Here is an 18,375-nt window from a genome sequence, read left to right as displayed (position 1 = left end):
TCAAAGTTGTCTTGACAGTTCTTGCTCCTGGAAGGTTTGCTTTTATGCATCCTCCCTTTTAAGGACAGAAGCAGCACTGATGGAGTTTACTGGTAATAACAACCTTCCCCTTTCCTAAGGTCTCCATTTGTTCCTGTTTTGCACCCCAAAGTTTGTACTTGACACATTCATTAGTCTTGCACACTGTCATAAAGCAGAACTGTTTTTCCAAATCCTTTACCTCTGAAAAATGTATTTGCAGGCTGAATTTATTTATTTTATTTTTTTTTCTTCGAACTTACTCCCTAAAACCAATCATAAGATTGGCACAATAATTTGAGCTCTAAGTACCCTGTCAGGAGTTAATCCACGGTTTGTGTTACATCAGAGGAAGTAAAACAAGCTGTGGTTTCATACAAGTCCCTGACGTTGTCTAATGTTAATATCTACCTATTACTGCAGTCCTGTAGCAGAACCGGAGTTGTTCCATTATAACAGGATGGCTGGACTTTTTGGTGATTCATTGTTGGCACTTAGTGATGACCCATACTGAATATGCAGTCCATTTCATTTAATTATTATCTTTTTGAGTAGCTTACACAGATCTATAATCCTTCATAAACACACCGAAAATGGTGAATTGCAGATAATCACTGAAGCAACATGGATGATGTCCTTGGCTCCTGCTTATTTGTCTGTTATTTTGGATGAATTCTTAAGTTTGTGTTCCCTTGGCTTGTCTTCCCTTATTAGATAGTTTACCTGATAACAGCAGTTAAATAAACATCTCAAAATACACACCTGTATATAAACAATAAGGCTATGAAGTTTAGACAACGAGATTTAAGATAATGCTAGAAACACAATGGCCCGATTCACTTTGACCTGAATATTGTGTCTAGTTCTGGTCATGCAGCCTTGCTAAACACATAGCAAGAATAAAAGTCTGCCAAAACAGTCAGAAGAATTCAAAAAGATGTTGACATGAAAGGATAGAAAATTGTCACATCGGTTTTACAATGACAACAAATAAGAGATTACCAAAGACATATAGAGAAGCAACTAGGTGCTCTTATTCATTTTTTCTTAATATAGCAATGATTACATGTTCAGTGAAACACATGTAGTACAATAGTTTCAAATTAGATAATAGGGCAGTACTCTTTCAAAAAGAGTACAAAACAAACAAACAAACAAACAAAAACAAAACAAAACAAAATAAAAAAAACACTCTGGGGCTCACTGTATTATTTTAAATCTGAGATCCAAGTGAGAATACAGATGTTAAGAACATCTATATCTATGCAAGACAGAACTAAAGAAAAGTAGTGTAAAAATCAACAAACAGGAGCTGACGTTGTCTGAGCAAATGTCTGAGCAGACATTTTTCTTCTGAGCAGCAGCTCTTGAAATAGTCCATGATAGCATTTTGTTTAGTCCTCACTTCCATTAAGGACAGAGACAAATAGGATCATCTGAAAGGGCGTCTGATTTGGACGGCTGAGTAATTCTGATGTTCTGCAACTGGAATCATTAGATCCAAGTAGAAACTTCACACTTTAAACACGCAGCAACATTATGCAAGTCATTCCTTGGAGTTCCATGAAAAATCCAATGCAGAGAGCTGTGAAAGGAGCAAGAGGATCCATAAAAATTTTTTCCAGTGTTTACTTAAGGCTGCATGCACAGTAGTGTGTGTGTATGTGAGCCTGAGCTTTCTACAAGTATTTTCCCTCTGGAGTTGACGCTTGTGCAGCATCATACAGGGGCAGTAAGCCCACATCCGATATTTACTTTGCGCATCAAGTGACTCAGTTTCATAGTGTGTAACTCATACTCTAAGTCCCATGAACTTAATTTGGGAAAATTCCCGAATGTGAAGCCCTGAGCTGTGTGCTTCCTGCTTGGCACCCAGTAGAAAGCTGCCAAAGGGCTTCTGCTTTCATCTGGTAGAAATATTTGAATGGCACCAGAGCCAGGTGCTTATCCAACAAAACTTACTTATGTTAACATTTTATCTAAATTATTATTCTTAGAACTGCTCGTGCAGAAGAAATGTCTCCAGAGCAGAGCTTGCAAAGCAGCTGTTTTCTGACCAATTGCTTCCTGAACCAAAGTGAACTGAAATCAATGATAAGATTTCTGTTACCTTAATTGAATTTGGGTTCAAATCCTAGCAAGTCTCTTTAGCAATTCTTTATTTATTCATTATCACACTTTAGATGCTCATAACAGCTTTAGAAGTAATTGTACATAAACTAGTGTTATCACTTCCTTTGTGTTTCCCACCACATTGTGATTCTACTGTTAATCATAGAATCATAGAATCATAAAATCATAGGATCATAGAATAGTTTGGGTTGGAAGGGACCTTGAAGACTATCTGGTTCCAACCCCCCTGCCATGGGCAGGGACACCTCCCAAAAGACCAGGTTGCTCAAAGCCCCATCCAGCCTGGCCTTGAACACCTCCAGGGATGGGGCATCCACAGCTTCTCTGGGCAACCTGTGCTAGGGCCTCACCATCCTCACAGTAAGGAATTTCTTCTTTATGTCTAGTCTAAATCTCCCCTCTTTTAGTATAAAAACAATACTCTTTGTCCTATACCAACAATTCATGGTAAAGAGTCCCTCTCCATCTTTCCTCTAGGCCCCCTTTAGGTACCAGAAGGCTGCTATAAAGTCTCCCTGGAGCCTTCTCTTCTCCTGGCTGAACAGCCTCGGGTCTCTTAGCCTACCTTGATAGGAGAGGTGTTCTTGCCTTCTGATCATCTTTGTGGCCCTCCTCCAGACTTGCTCCAACAGGTCCATGTCTTTCTTATGTTAGGGGCCCTAGAGCTCACACAGTACTCATGGGACAAGAGGGGGAGAATCACATCCCTCACATTGCTGGCCATGCTGCTTTTGTTACACCCTAGGATACAACTGGCTTTCTGGGCTGCAAGAGCACCTTGTCTGCTCATGATGAGCTTCCTAACCACCAGCACACCCAGATCCTTCTCCTTAGGGCTTCTCTCAATCCATTCTCCACCCAGCCTGTATTCATGTTTAGGATTGCCCCAACCCAGGTGCAGAACTCTGTACTTGATCTTGTCAACTTTCTTGAGGTTTGCATGGGCCCACTTCTTAAGCCTGTCAAGGTCCCTCTGGATGTTATACCCCTCTCCCTGTTATATTATTACCCTGTCATTTCATTGTTTTGTGTCACTGTAGATAGAGCTGGTTACATTTGATTTCCCAAACATACTGAGATCCTCTCTTTTCCTCATGGATGAAGTGAATTTGCACCAGGATTTCCAATAAAACTTCACACAGGACACTTCTGTGCTACATATTACAGCATTTAATGTTGTTTCTCTTAATTTGGAATGGACCTCAGTTGGAAATCTATTCTCATAAGCAAGCTAATTTTACGATTGATGATCATATTGAAGCTTTCCATTTGTCCCTGGGGGTGTTCAAGGAAAGGTTGGAGATGGTGTTTAGGGACATGGTTTAGTGGGTACCATTGGTAGTATTGTGATGGTTGGACCAGATGATCTTCAAGGTCTTTTCCAACCCTAATGATTCTATGATTCTATGATTTTGGAGCAGAACTTACACACTGAAATTACAAAAATATTCCCAAATCATTATGTAAATAAAACTTTTTGCAAAAATGATTAGTGTGACACAAAAATTTTCAATGAGAAAAGTTCCACAGAGGATTCCAGGAAACTGCAGCTGGACTCATTTATGGTTGGAATTTGAAAACTGAAAACTATTGACTTTAGTGAAGCAGGAAAAGTGCACTGCCATGAAAGGACACCAGCGTATTGCCAAGAAATGCACATTGATTTTCTTGCTTTGTCATGGGTATCCTGGGAGATGTGGATTAAATCTCCCAGTACTAAAACCATGGATGGACTGAAACTGAGCATCCAGCTGAGCTTCTTAAAGTGCCCAGTGGCTCAGTTAAAGGCTAAAGGTGTTAGCACCCTGTCAAGCCATCAGCTAAGTTTCTGCGATGGACTTTGGGGTACAAACTAATTCACTGCCTTATGTCTAGGCTCTGTCAGAACCATAAAAATAAAGATTTTCTTTATGACTTTGACTGCAGGATCTAAACCAATAGACTGAGACTATTAGATCAAAGCATGCAGCTGGAAGGGGACCATACATTTTACTATGGAAACAGCTTGGTTATTCTGGTTGTTTGGCCACATCCTCACCGTCCTGTTGAATCACTTCATTGGGCAGTTCCCTTTTGAACTGCAGGAATCATCTGATTGTCCAGGGGTAACTGTACTGCAGTCTGCTTAGGGTGCCCTCAAACATGGCATCCTATTCCATTGGTCCTTTCAGCTTGCCATGACCAAATTCTTTTTGGCATTTTTCTTACCCCAGCTTCTCCTTGCCACTGACATCTTTGACCCCAGCATGTGGCTCTGTATGATTCATTGGCCACCATCCACCCTCGTACTATAGCAAAAGAACTGGTGATTTGGACTGGAGGTAATATTTACAAATTACCAGCTTTCTGTGGCCAAGACCTGCTGTATCAGAACCTGCAGGCCTGCATAGGGTTAGATATCTGGTTTAAAATTTCTCAGGCTTGGCCTCTGTGAGTGGTAATGTCTCCTCCTCAGTACTGTGTGACCAAGGCTTCACAGCATATCTGAAGACTTCTGCAGTATTTCTGTGATACCTGCTCAGAAGCCTGTGTACCTTCTTTTATTTGAGGTACTCTGCAGGTCCAGGACAGAATCAGCTGGGCTCAAGAACACCCAGAGTCACAGCCAGTGGTGAATGTTTATAAAAAGACAATTCTCTGGCTGGTGTAGAAGGAGGAGAGAAAAGTTTTGGAGCTAAGTCCTTTCCTGAAACAGTAGCCATAATGCAAGAACATGCACCAAATGATATTCATATCACCCCTGACAATAACTAAACTGTACCAATAATGTTAAAATACTACTGCTCTTTGTGTGAGTAATGAGTAATCCTCAGTTGGCCTCCTAAGGAATTGCTCTTCCTGCACCTCCACGTCCTTGCCAGTAGCCAGGATCATAGTCAAGAAGAACTTTATCTCCTGATCTGCCTGGAAACACCCTGGAAATGTGCATTTAATGTATATGAGTGGTATGCCTTTACTGCTGGGGCCTGTCTAAATTATCTTGATTCCTCTACCAACTCAATCGAATCCACTTGCCAAAACTAGTGACCTGTGTCCTTCCTGCCTGAGACTGTGGAATGTCAACACGAGCCACTCAGGGGACAACAATGAACAGCACATGTAAAAGCACCCCAAAAAATAAAGCCCTCCTTCTGACTATACTTGCTGTCCCTGGTACTTGCTAGGTTTGTGCTGTTCTTGTGTAGCAGACATTTATAGTTCCCAAACTATTTACCATCTCAGAATGGGGCATAGTGGGAGACATAACTTTGTGGACAACCTAAGCCAAGTCTGAAAAGTACACTTATTAGGTAGATATGTAGGAAGGACACTGTGAACTCCAGACACTTCTGACCCATCCAGTTCCTGACAAACTATCCCAAGTTCCTCTGAGCAATGCAGACTCTTAAGCTCATTTTATTTCCTGTGAAGACATATAGTCTAGAATATATCAGATGACATAACTCATGCAGATATAAAAAGGACATCTTCTTTTAAGAGCAGAACAGGACTATGTGAGATCCAGTAGAGACTACACAGTATGGAAATGGCCATTCTGAGGACACTATTCCATAAGCCAATCCTATCACTCCACAGTAGGACCCCAGTGTAGTCCATACAAAAAGTAAAGATATAACTCAAGTGGTTCACTCAGATACGCACAGAACTGCATCACACTTTGTTACTATGCCAGCAGGATATTTATTATGTAACATGTAAATAAGAAAGCAGTACCTGGTTCTCTGCTGCCTGAAAAGATATTTCTTAGAGGAAAATGCTCCCTCATCATTTTATTGTGAGGAAGACAGAGAGGGGCAGACAGCACACTCTGTAGCACAATACGTAGGAGACAATAGTGTAGGAAGTTGTAGAGGCAACCACAGCCAGTGCGAGAGATACTCCTGAAACAGCATTGGCTGGAAATTCATACCATAGTACGCAATTGAAAGTCTATGAGTAAAAAGGATGTGCCAACCACAGAACAACTGTGTTGGGTGGGAATGGGGAAGATCCCAGTCTAGAATGCAGTCTCTGTGAGCTGTGAACACCCTGCACTATGTTAGAGAGAACTGGTGAGGTTTTATCTGGAAATGCTGTTTTCCACCAGAAACAGCAGAATCATCAAACCTCTAAATTGGTGTGGACCCACAGTTCATATAGGTGTACTACTTTGTACAAAACCAAGAATGATGAGAGCTTGATCCTTGAACTTTCTAATCAGTGGGCAGTCAGTCTTTCCAGAGTGCTGTTTAACTGTATTTGTCTGAAGAGGAAACATCTCCATCAGGACAGACAGAAAGAAACCACAAATAAGTGAATGTGTAGTTCTTTTCATTTAGAAGATTGAAGATTGAGGTCCAGACTTTCTTATAAATCAGGCTGAGCAAAAAAATGAAATGGTACATTGTTCCATCCAAACCCCATAAGTATTCTAACTGATGATATGGCTGCAGATTATTCCAAAGGATAAACATTGGAATCTCTTTATGTTTAGTTTAATTTTGTTTTTGATTAAAAGTTTCAAAATTTCTTGTTTTTCTTTCCAGTGCAAACAGTAAGATGACTGAAAGTCTCAAAAATATTTTCAGGATACTAAAATCAATTTCTGCCTAGTTTTAAATGCTCAGTACTCTTAATGATCTTGGCAGTATTAGGGATTCAAAGATCATGATCATATTCTGTCAAATAAACATAAGCCTGGAAATACTAGTTCAGAATGACTGAGAAAAGCTCTCTACCAATTGTCCTTTGTTCTTTCAAGCAGATGTGGTCACATACTTGATATAACAGACACTTTTTAAATATTTTTACAGTTTTACATGGGTTCTTTGCAACTGATGTTTTCCTCTGCTTTTGCTTTGCTTCCATATTCAGCAGTGCCATTTTTTTTCAGAAACCAAATTGCTGAGAGGTTTTCATGTTCCCAAGGAGTTGGATTACAAATCTGTGTCCATGTGTGTTTGTTTTTTTTTTCCAACTAATGAAGTTAAATTAAGGAATTGTATTATTCCAAGGACTATCCATGGAATACACTATTTTAAGTGTATTGCATTGACATTGAAAGAGAATTATCAATAGATTGAAAAATTAGTGGTCTTTACCGTGTATATATATCTAGGAGTTTCCTAAATATTTTAGTGTCCTAACTTATTCCTCTGAGACTCACATTTCAACACAAAATAAGCATTTAATTCTACTTTTTGATGTTGTTTGCTTGATATCTTCATTTACTCTAAGAATTTGCCATAATTGGCTGCAGCTTCCTCACCCACAGTATTATTTTTGGTCTCACACCCTGTGGCTGCGGGTTTATGTGCTGGCCCTCTAGAGAGCAAAGTTATCACTGCCACCTAGTGTCCTTGAAACAGGTTTCTGGAGATTATATGAAAAGAAAACATTTTCACACTAAAATTGAATTTCTTCTCCAGTCTCTTAGCTAGTAGCTCTTACAGTATTTGTTGCCTTTGCAATGTACTATTTAACTTAGTGGACAGATGCCTAGTTTCTCACTTTGAAAAGTTTAAATGACATTTGCTCACTTTTGTCTCTCTTCTGAGTGACATCCTCTCCATCCTACTTCTTCCGGATCACTTAACCAGCACAGAAACTGGTCCTGAGGAGCAGATTTCATTCTGCTGGTCCTGGCAGATTTCATTCTCTTCCTTACCCTTTCTTCCCCTCCAAATGATCATACTTAGCAGAAATGGGACCAATATAAAAGGCATATTAATTAACTTTGTGTTATTAGGTGGTTTGTGTAGTTCCACATAAAACTGGTGATCTGTAAGGAAGCTATTAATTCTGCTTGTATTATAGCCCGGGACACAGTTGTCTCATCCTCTTGTGGTCCTTTCATGACAGCTGAGGGAAGGCAGAGAGTTCAGTCAAGTTCTCAAGGGACTCAATTGTTTTCAATACCTGATGGTCTTGGTCAGTACCCCCTAAAGACCATGGCATCTCATCAGTGTGTATTCAGCGCTCTCACCATGGACTCGTGTAATGTTTTTCTCATGAGATGGCAGCAGGTCCAAAGGCACCAAGTCCCATGAAGAGTTTTCCTTTCTGGCTGACTGTGAAGTGTCAGTGTCAGGGCCCATCTGGCTCTGTCCTCAGCCTTCCACTTCCACAGCACAAGCATTTTTGTTTTCCTTATTTTTTATTTTTTTTTCCTTAACAAAATGCCAGGAACTGACAGGCTGGTATTTTTTTCATCTGAGGTAGAGCTAACCACAGGGCTGTGTGTCTCTCACTGGGGATGTAGTTGCATGAGCTGGAGCTGTGTTTGGACTGGTGCCGAAGACTGCTTCCAGTCAGCCAAGCAGCAAACAGGAATCTGACTATTTGGGCTGGGGAGCAGCTGGATATGATCATGCTGAAGTCTCTAGAAGGTTCAGCTTCCTAAGTAGTACCTTTTACTGCTGCCAAATGTTCAGAAATTTACATAGATATGATTGATAGTAATCAATGTCTCCTTGCATTTTGCATTCCTTGCTCAAGTGAGGCTCAGGTCAGACCTCTGAAGCTCAGAGCAGTCAGAATCAACTGGTCTCTCTTTACTATTTTGACACAATTTTACACCAAGTCTTAATAACAAAAATAATGAGGAATAAGGTTACACCTCCAGACCCTTATTTCACTGCAGACTGCAATGAAACTGCAAACTAAACTGCAATCCAATGTCAAACATCATTCAGTCAAATGACATCTATCTGATGTCTATCAAAAATGTTTTTGATATATACATGAATAATTTTCTGTTTATTATGCAGAGATTATTTTTTTTTTTCCTAGCAGCTTTATCAACGTTATGTCAAATAACAGGACTTAGATTTTAGTTCAGGTTTTTTCCATTTGTAAATTTTTTTCTTCATCTCTATTTGCTTACATTTCCTTTAAATATTTTAAGGTCTGACATTGATTAATTCACAGTTTTACAGTCAGAATAGACCACTAAATCTGTTAACTTCCCTCATCTGACCATGGAGAACCTCTCCTATGAAGAAAGACTGAAATAGCAGGGCATGTTCAGCTTGAAGAAGAGAAGGCTCCAGGGTGGCCTCATTGCATCTTTTCAATACTTAAAGGGGGTTCATAAAATAGATGGTGAGCAACTTTTTACTCAGGCAGATGCTGTTAGTGCAAGAGGGGATGGTTTTAAACTAAAAGAAGGGAGATTTAGGTTAGAGGATAGGAGCAACTTCTATACTGTGAGGGTGGTGAGGCCCTGGCACAGGTTGCCCAGAGAAGCTGTGGATGCCCCATCCCTGGAGGTGTTCAAGACCAGGGTCGATGAGGTTTTGGGCAACCTAGTCTGGTGGGAGGTGTCCCTGCCCAGGGCAGGGGTGTTGGAATGAGATGATCTTTAAAGCTCCTTCTGACCCAAGCCATTCTTTGATTCTATGATTTATGTGGCATCAATTACAAAATCAAACTCACCTAGCCTGTTGATTGGTAAACCTGGCAATTTATGTCTATTTAAAAACATTCAATATTAATGGGCTTTGCATGGTGGGCTGGCTGACTGACTGATTTGGGGGTTGGTTTTAAGGAGGAAGAAGAGGACAAGGTAATCAGATTGCATTAGTTATTAAAGTTTAAACTGCAAGCTAGTGTGGAACTGATTTTCATAGTATTTTGTTATCATTTGTGCTACTTTCTCTATCGATAAGGACTAATTTCAATTTAGCTCTTATTCTGTGAATTCAGTGGTTCTTTTGTATTTTCCCTTTTTATGACTTTTTCTCTGCTCCTCTTTTCAATAAAATTAATTTTCCTCTTTAAAAAAAATATTACAAATGAAAAACAACAGAGTTTTAAGTAGAAGTGAAAATTTTAATGAATAAAATGCACAGGTTAAGCTTTCTGATTTCTTTTATCCAATAACTCTGTCTTGTTATATAACATACAGTGTAGGATCTCTTAACTGAAATCCTTTCACAATTGCATTCTGTTCCTCCAGTTTCTTTAATACTACTTTTTAAACTGAGAAATAACAACAGTCCCACATCATTTGCATTGAAAAACAAAACAAAACAAAACACCCTCCCTCCCCCCCCCAAACCTTACATGGTACTGAAACAACTGATATATTCATTTTTAACATTATAAACATTTTTAATGTTTGACACCCTTTCAGTATTATTTTGAATATTATAACTTGAATCTTCAGGTTCTCTGCTGGCACAGATAAGCATAACTTCTATAATTATCACTTGAACTACTTCAGTTTACACCAGCTGAAAACATGGGCTTTGTTTCCAGGTGTAGATTCATGAAAGGTTTCAACCTGTGTGATTCTCTTGGTACCACTACTTTCTATTTTCCCCAGTGCCATACTAACTGGTGATTTCTGTAGGGAATACTGTTCCCTTTTCCTGCTCTTTGGTCTGCTTTGAGATGACACCTCAATGTTTCCATATCTGCAGCTTCTTCCAAATACCATATGGGCATCTATTTCCAGGGGGATGTTCCCATTCAAATCATGATACATTCAAATACCTTTGAATTTTCTAACTTTAGTGTTGCAACCTAGTGTTATGCTGCTCAGGGCATCACCATGTAGTCCTGACTCACTCATTATGTGTCTGAATCCCCAGTACTTTAAAAATAATTTTACAAAGAGCTGGAGGGTTAGTTTTAAAAAGAAACACTCCAGAGATTATCAACTTGATGTCTTTAGAAACGCTAGAAGATTCTGAGAAGATGCCGGACATGCATAGATTACTGGAAATTAGTAGTGCTTATGATCATGGAGGATGTATCCAGCATCTCACTTTAATGAGAGACAAACTTTATATGGTGTAATGCCCCCTTGAAATGCTTATAATTTCTCCTTCTTTCCTATTAAGTTAATTCAGTTCCAGACTGACATACAGCTATAGAATTCCATATATACAGTATACATTTGTTTGTAGGTATCCAGTGCATGTTCACAGAACCTTGCTTTCCTTTAATAAACCTATATGCCCATATTATTACTTCTATGTACTACAAACTGCTCTGCAGCCTGCAACATGTCATTCAATTGTAATCAGCACCAAAATATGGAGTTAGTGTGCAGGACACGGACAATTCTTTTGCTCCAGATGCTGTATTCAAACTGCAAAGATCCATTGAAGAGATAGAGGTAACCTAAGGAAAAAGAAAATCAAAATTATTAACCCTGAAAAATCTGTTATATTAAATTTTTCCTTCAAAATAAAATTACCTGTTTTGTCTTAATGTTTCATAACTCTTGCAATATTTTTGTAAAAATGCAATATTTTAGTAATTAAAATGCTGAGGTAATTTTTCGAGAGTCTTCATTCCATTTGTATGATCTGGATCAGTGTTTTAAAATAAATAATTTTAAAATAAATAGTAGTGTCAAGCTCTGCATTTTATTGTTATACAACATTTTCTTAGGAAAACATTAACAGGAAAACCCTGGACTTGGAAACACTCCTGGAAAAATTGGCTCTGAATGATCTGGATTTGAAGAAACAGACCCATTAAGATGCATCTGTATTATGCATATCACTTTAGGTTCCCCCAGCAAGGTCTCCTTTGGATTCTCAAATACGTATCTCCCCAGTTTATAAAAGCATCTTTGCCAGAGGGCAATTGAGATCAGAAGACAGATTCAGGCAAGAACAGAAGTGCTGATGTCAAAATAAATAAATAAATAAATAAATAAGTTCAAATTACAAATGACAGAACTTCCCACAGGTTGTTAATCTCAAGTTTCAGACACAACTAATTGTAATAAAGCCTTGTTAATCAGGCTATATACCATTTCTGTAATAGACTGCATCCACTCGGTCACCAATTCCTGCAAATTCTTCCTCTATCAGCCTGGGGTAGCCTGCTTCCATCAGCTCTGTCTCTTCATCATAACTACATTAAACATAAAAGAAAATAAAAATTCAGAGGTTTTAGACAGCCTTGGATTTGGTGTGTGCCCTTTGTATGCTTTGAAGTTATCTACATCAAGAGTAGCCAGCAGCCATTGGGTACCTTATGTCTAGTTCACTAATGAAACTCTGTGTAAAAACCAGGGCACCCTTACACCAGAAGTACAATCCCAATAATCACAAAACCAGTAAAGTTACATTTTTAGAAGTATGTAAGCTACATACGATAGGGAGGTGATTGTACTTGGACATATCAGCACTGCAAGCCTACCCTAAGGCTGCTTGACACACAGGTTCTGGGAAGGGATGGTGACATCTTTCTTGATTATACAAATGACCTGGCTGTCAACCCCATTTCTGGCCAGGAAAAAATGGGCATCCTAGGGGGCGATAGACTTCTTGCTCTCACAGACCAGCACTAATATCCAGCTCGTGCCACACAAGTGACTCTTGGGAGCAAGATAGGAATTTTATCTAGGAGACATACAGACTCTCCTGCATCAGGGCAATTTGTTCCTCTCTCCTTTCTTTCACTCTTTTAGCTTGTACAGGCTCTGACTGCATATTTATATCATGAACGCACATGCAAGACTTCTATTCTACACAGCTGTTGCACCTGCAGAAACAATAGACTGGCAACATTTGAGCCACAGTGAAGTGCTTGGTTTGAAACCCCCTGCTAATCTTTTGAATCTTCTGGACAGTTACGACTAAGGATGCTGAAAAGAAACACCACTGTCTGCAGCTTACCTCCAGTACTTATTTCCAGTAAAAAAGAGAGTCTTGCCAGTGTCTTTAATATGGACAACTGCATCTATTCTTTTCATTTCTTTTGGGAATCCCATTTCATATATCTTTTTAGGAAAGCCTTCAACTATGTCATAGCCATTCATAGCCCAGACTTTCTTTCCTGAAAATAAGAACGAAGTATGTATTAGTCTTTCATAAAAAGGCTCAGCTTTGAGAGAAGGATAAAATGAGGATGACAGGGTCCTTATTTTCATAAAACTAACAGATTCTTAGGCCATGTACTCTGAGTGTATTGAACTATTTATGCTAAATTTAATCCTAGGCATCTGATCTTGCATACATGTGTTAATTTACTGAAAGTTGTGTAAGCTTGTATAGGGTGAAGCCAGCATTCACAGGTGGTCTTTTAAACAAGAAAGGCAGAATGTTATGTTCTTCCATCTATTACCTCTTTATCACTTACTGAATTTGACTAGATATATTTATATATATATATATATATACATATATATATATATTATTTTTTTTTTCTACATACAGTAAAATAAAAAACCTCACCTTTAAACATGAAGACAAGATCTTTGATGGGGTTTTCATAAGCTGCATCTATTTTGTTTGGAAGCTCTGGCCAAAATGATTTAATTAAAACCAGCTCTGCATCAACCATCTGAGGGTGCAGTCGCCAGAAAAACCTAGCTCAGAAAAAGAAAATATTGCACTTTTAGTGTCAAACTACAAAATAGCAGTATCCTCGATGTTCTATGCTAAAAATGAATTAATGGGGAATGACATTTTTCACAAAATACAATTTTCAATACATAGAGGCCTTGGTAAGACTTTCCTCACTCATCAAACTGCAGACCAATTCTGTCATTCACGTACTGTTATCATTTTGAAAGGCAAAGGTGAATCTTCAAAGTACAACTTCATTCAAATAAATGTTAGTAAATTTTTACATATTGAAGAATGCCCTGTGAAATGAAAAGTCTGTAAAAATGGGGTCAGCCTTTAGCTGCATCAGCTTCACTTCACATCATTGGACAGGCAAATCTGTAACTGCATTATAAATCCTGCCTAAAAAGATATGATGTAACCTCTTATAGGCATCTGTGTAGATATGGGATATATATATAATTTTTTAATTTATGTTTATTCAATCTAGTGAAAAACTGAAACAGCTCTTTCTCTTGCTCAAATTTTATCGAGTGTTAACTATCCGTCATATAGCAATCTCATTACCTGTCCTTGAAGACCAGCATTTCTCCACGAAGCTCTGTTATTGCATCAAGTGATAATTCTGGATCACATTTCTCTGGTGTTTTAGGATGTTTTGGGTTCGGATCTCTGTCTCCAGCACCTGGAACCATGCAGTATGATAGGTTTAAATTTTTTTTTTTCCCTTTTCCTGGATCATAATATTAAATACGACATGGAAAAGTTCCCAAAAATTGTGATGAATACAAGCATAATGGGCAAACCATTTATATTGGGGAAAACAGTTTTCTCCTTCTCTCCTTTAGCCAAATATGTTAATGGACTTGGTAGTTCAGCCGTGCTTCAAAGATATTAAATTGACTTGCTTCTTTCTTTATCCTAAGTTTTGAAGGTCATCTAAAAGTTTTATTCTTTCCATGATGGAACACTGAAAAATCAATATTTGTTTCTCCCTTCTACGTCTCCTCGTTTCACCTTCTCTTATGAGGTAAAATGGTCAAAATAATCTACGAGCCCCTCACCACACCAAAGAGCTAGCAGCAGTCCACTGCAAAGTTATTTCAGTGTTATTTCTTTTTCCTCTGAACTATTAAATCTGAGCATCTTCTGCTCCTAAAGAATTCTGTACCTAAAGATTGGTTGCCAAGAATTCAGTGCTTAGGACTTAATCAGTCATGACTGTTGCTTGTGAACATCTGCAGCTCTTTAGAAACAGTGCAGTTCATCTGTAGCAGGTTATAATGACACCAGAAATAAATATATTGTGCAGACTTACCATAGAGCTCTTGGATCCCTTGCACATCATCATCAGGAAGCACAAAACCAGTTTTTCCAGTATATGTGTAAATTGGAAACATCAGAGCTCCAGGGTCTCTGGAGTGTTCGAGTCCCAGTGAATGACCAAATTCATGGGCAGCAACAAGAAACAGATTATACCCTATAACAAACCACAATGAAAGTGAATTTATAACCCTGGATAAACAAAGTGGACTTAACTACTCAATTAACATTAACACTGTGCATTTAACATGTGAGATAATGAAGGAGATAATTGGAGAAATGGATGAGTGATGTATAATTGATTGTCTTTCTCCAGTGACTAAAAGTTTTGTTTTAATAAGGGCTCAATCAGTTGATTATCTCATAGCTGTTCTTCAAGCTAAATCTTATTTGACAATGGTGTTCTGTAGGCAGCTTTAGGTTCCTTGAAATTTCTTAGCAACACTGGAACGATCTACAGTGAAGTCTTAGTCCCAGTAAAATCAAGAAAACTTTTGTTGGGAATTCACCTCCCGTGAAGAGTGTGTGTTGGTTTTGGTACTGCATTAATTAGTTTTGATGCCAGAAAGGTGACATAACACTTTGGAAAAAAAAAAGGTGACATAACACTTTGGAAAAAAACAAACAAACAAACATGTTCTATTAAAACTCTCTCCTGAATAGGTAAGATCAAGATTTTTCAAAGTGTATGTAGGTGACTTGCAGCTGAGAGAAGTATATGCTGTAAGTTTTAGTAAGGTCATTTCCAACTAACTTTTCAAGAAAAAAGAAAAAAACAACTCTACTTAGGATTTGTACATTTTAGAATTTATTGTAGGCTTATATTATATTCTCATTTATGACTGGGGTCGTAATCTTCCTATGAGTAGACAGTGAACATATTGGATAAAATATGGTAAACTGAAAAAACAAACCATTTACAAACATCAAAAGGTGGAAATTATTCATCTATCACTGTCTGAAATAATCTCAGGAACCTCTGTTACCTCTAGAATCATCTGACCAAGTTTCATCATCATCAAAATGGGCGTCTCCTCCATAGTCTGGACCAGGGGGGAAGGCATGAGCCAGTAATCCAGAGGGTCCATCAAAGGGGTAAAAGTCACCGTGTTCTATAAAACAACATTCAAACCAATGATATAAACTATATTGCATCTTAATAAATTGGCAGCAATATAACTATAATGTAAAAAGAATTGGTTCTGTGTTACCTTTAGTCCCAAAGGAGATCATGATATCAGCTATGCCACTTCGTATTCTGGTGAAGTTAAGTGGTGTCACATCAGACCAAACTTTGAATGCTTTTTTGAAAGCTCTGTCTACTTCCGCACGTCTCAGATCTGAAGTGTAATTCATAATTCTGTCAAGAAGATTAGTATCTCCAGTTAAATTGTGTAGATTGAAGCAACTGCTTAATACACTTTTATCTGACTGTACACCTTATTAAAAAGTTTTGTTTCTTTCTTTCCTCTGTTCTTACCTCAAACCTAAGAGCTGGGCAGCTGCATATAATACTCTAAGAAATAAAAATAACCATTTCCATTGCAGTTATTCAGAGACACGTGAAATGATCCAACAGCTTTCTATAATAAATTTTATATGCATCAGTGGAGTTAGAAAACGACAGATTGGCATCAAATCAAACCATATCAGTAACTTAAAACTATTTTAATGCCATATAAAATATCTCAGGACTCTCACTTCCTGGAGGAACAAACATAACCCAAAGAACTTTCTGTAGTCTTGAATCACCAGTATTAAAGTAATTATTACCAGATACTGGACTGGTATCTCTGAAAGAGTTCAGTGATTTTATATTTGGAATCTGCTACCCAGCGCCAGCTGCCTGAGGACATGGTGTAGTGAGGGACTCATTTAACCAAGCAAAGATATCTACAACAGGGCTGTGAAACGGAAGAGGGACAAGGATCAGTCCCGTTTCTCACAGCCACATTACATGGACCATTTTGCATGCTTTGGGATAACCCTTCTTGAGCAGATTTGTCCAGGACAGGCCTAGGTGGAGCAGACAACAAGCTTGGTCCAAAACAGAGCCAAGAGCAATTAAGCTCTGCAAGCTCAGCCCCTACCCCTCTTTCATTTGGAACCATGGATATGCCCAGAGTGTCTACATGGAGGCCAGCTCAGGAGTGAGTGGCTTACACCACACCAGATTTCTTATGTGAAAAAGTCCAATAAAAAAAATTGTATTTACTTCAACAGACCATATGGTGGGTCTAGGGGACCTTTCCAAAAGTTTCCAAAAATTTCCAAAATTTTGTCATACTTAAACACACTCATCTCCCATCAACTTCATGTACTGAACAACCTATGGAACAAGCTACATGGAAAGAAGGAACAGTAATAACATTCAAAATGTCATGCATTTACCTGTATGTCAAATTTGTTTTTGACCACTTGAGTTTTCTAGGGAAAAAGTTATATTCTCCCACATCTGGGACACCACATCTTGGTTTCCGCATGAGCTCATATGTTTCTTCATCTAATTTTCCTGTCACCTCCAAGCCAAAAAAAGCCTGCATTTCTCGAAGTTTAGATGCCACTGTGTTGGCACTCTTCTTCATTATGCCAGTGGGATTCAGACGGAGATCATAGTGAGTCCTGAGGTAGCGCTAAGAAGGGAAAAAAAAGTAAGAAGCCTGATTTCCAAACAGCTGTAACTACAAAAGTATTTCTAAAAAATGTAAATTAATTATTTTATACTGTACCTCTGCAAACTGAAGGTCTTCCTCTGTGAATTCATGACTATCTTCAAGAGGAATAGGGATTGTCAGACAAAATGACAAACCCAGCAAGAAAAAGAAGACAGCTGAAAGCCTTGACTGCATCATGTTGGATTTGTGAAGTCTGAAGCCCTGATGTTTTAGAGAGCAGTTACCTTTACTTTTATAGTCTTACCCCAGTGAGTCACCACTTAGGGACAAGTTAGAACTTCCTTGTCACTGAAAGTAAACATGCTTAGATAACTACTTTTTCTTTCCTCCCCAGTGCTGTGGTTTAGGCATCTGTTGTCCCACTGAGGTCTCTGAAACAGTATCTTCACATAAACACAGTCTCAGAATATTTACATGGGTTGTGGGAATAAATGGGCAGAAGAAAACAGCAATTTTTGATTATTTTGCAATAACGCACACTGGCTTATTTCTCCTCTCTGCAGGAGTGATTGCTACTATTCTACTATTTGATAGAAAATAGCAGAGTTTTACAAAATTTTAAGTAATTCTGCAACTTTTCAGTAGTTACACAGAAGCACTTCTATTTTTAATAAATGCTGCTTTGGCTGATGAGAAATAACATCATGGAGTTTATAATAGGACACCACATTTCCTTACTTCTGTAAAGAAATATAACTCTAAAGCATTAATAATAATTTTACTTCAGGGATCCTTAAAGTGACTTTGTGTCTATCTTTCAAATTAATTTAGTTTGAGAAAAAAAAAATAAAAATGAGAGATGTTAAATATCAGGAAATAGCTTTGAATATTTAAAAGTGTTTTTGATTAGTAGTAAAGCAGGTCATGTAAAGTGACTACTTCATACAATCTATCTTCCTTAAAAACATGAATTTAATTTACTACATGAAGGG

At 38.2% G+C, this 18,375-nt stretch overlaps 1 protein-coding gene across 1 annotated transcript; it reads right to left on the bottom strand.

The window, feature by feature from the left end:
- Window positions 1-9,949: 9,949 nt before the first annotated feature.
- On the bottom strand, window positions 9,950-17,674 carry LOC101794528 (collagenase 3). The gene is made up of 10 exons (XM_005010500.6): window positions 17,498-17,674; window positions 17,160-17,401; window positions 15,980-16,128; window positions 15,755-15,880; window positions 14,764-14,925; window positions 14,013-14,130; window positions 13,332-13,465; window positions 12,774-12,933; window positions 11,903-12,006; window positions 9,950-11,262 (listed from the first exon to the last, which is right to left on the bottom strand). The coding sequence occupies exons 1-10, from the start codon at window positions 17,618-17,620 to the stop codon at window positions 11,162-11,164; spliced, it is 1,419 nt and encodes a 472-aa protein (XP_005010557.3). The 5' UTR covers window positions 17,621-17,674; the 3' UTR covers window positions 9,950-11,161.
- Window positions 17,675-18,375: the final 701 nt, after the last annotated feature.

Source organism: Anas platyrhynchos, chromosome 1, assembly GCF_047663525.1.
Source record: "Anas platyrhynchos isolate ZD024472 breed Pekin duck chromosome 1, IASCAAS_PekinDuck_T2T, whole genome shotgun sequence".
Classification (NCBI taxonomy): domain Eukaryota; kingdom Metazoa; phylum Chordata; class Aves; order Anseriformes; family Anatidae; genus Anas; species Anas platyrhynchos.
The sequence above is the reverse complement of the archived record's forward strand: the minus strand, read 5'-3'. Positions and strand labels throughout refer to the sequence as shown.

Excerpts from the sequence above, each read along its gene's own strand:
- LOC101794528 (XM_005010500.6), bottom strand. The coding sequence starts at position 17,620 with ATGATGCAGTCAAGGCTTTCAGCTGTCTTCTTTTTCTTGCTGGGTTTG. Across the intron at positions 14,131-14,763 it reads AGGGATCCAAGAGCTCTATG|GTGCTGGAGACAGAGATCCG; the intron begins GTAAGTCTGCAC and ends GCATGGTTCCAG. Across the intron at positions 12,007-12,773 it reads ACTGGAAATAAGTACTGGAG|TTATGATGAAGAGACAGAGC; the intron begins GTAAGCTGCAGA and ends TGTTTAATGTAG.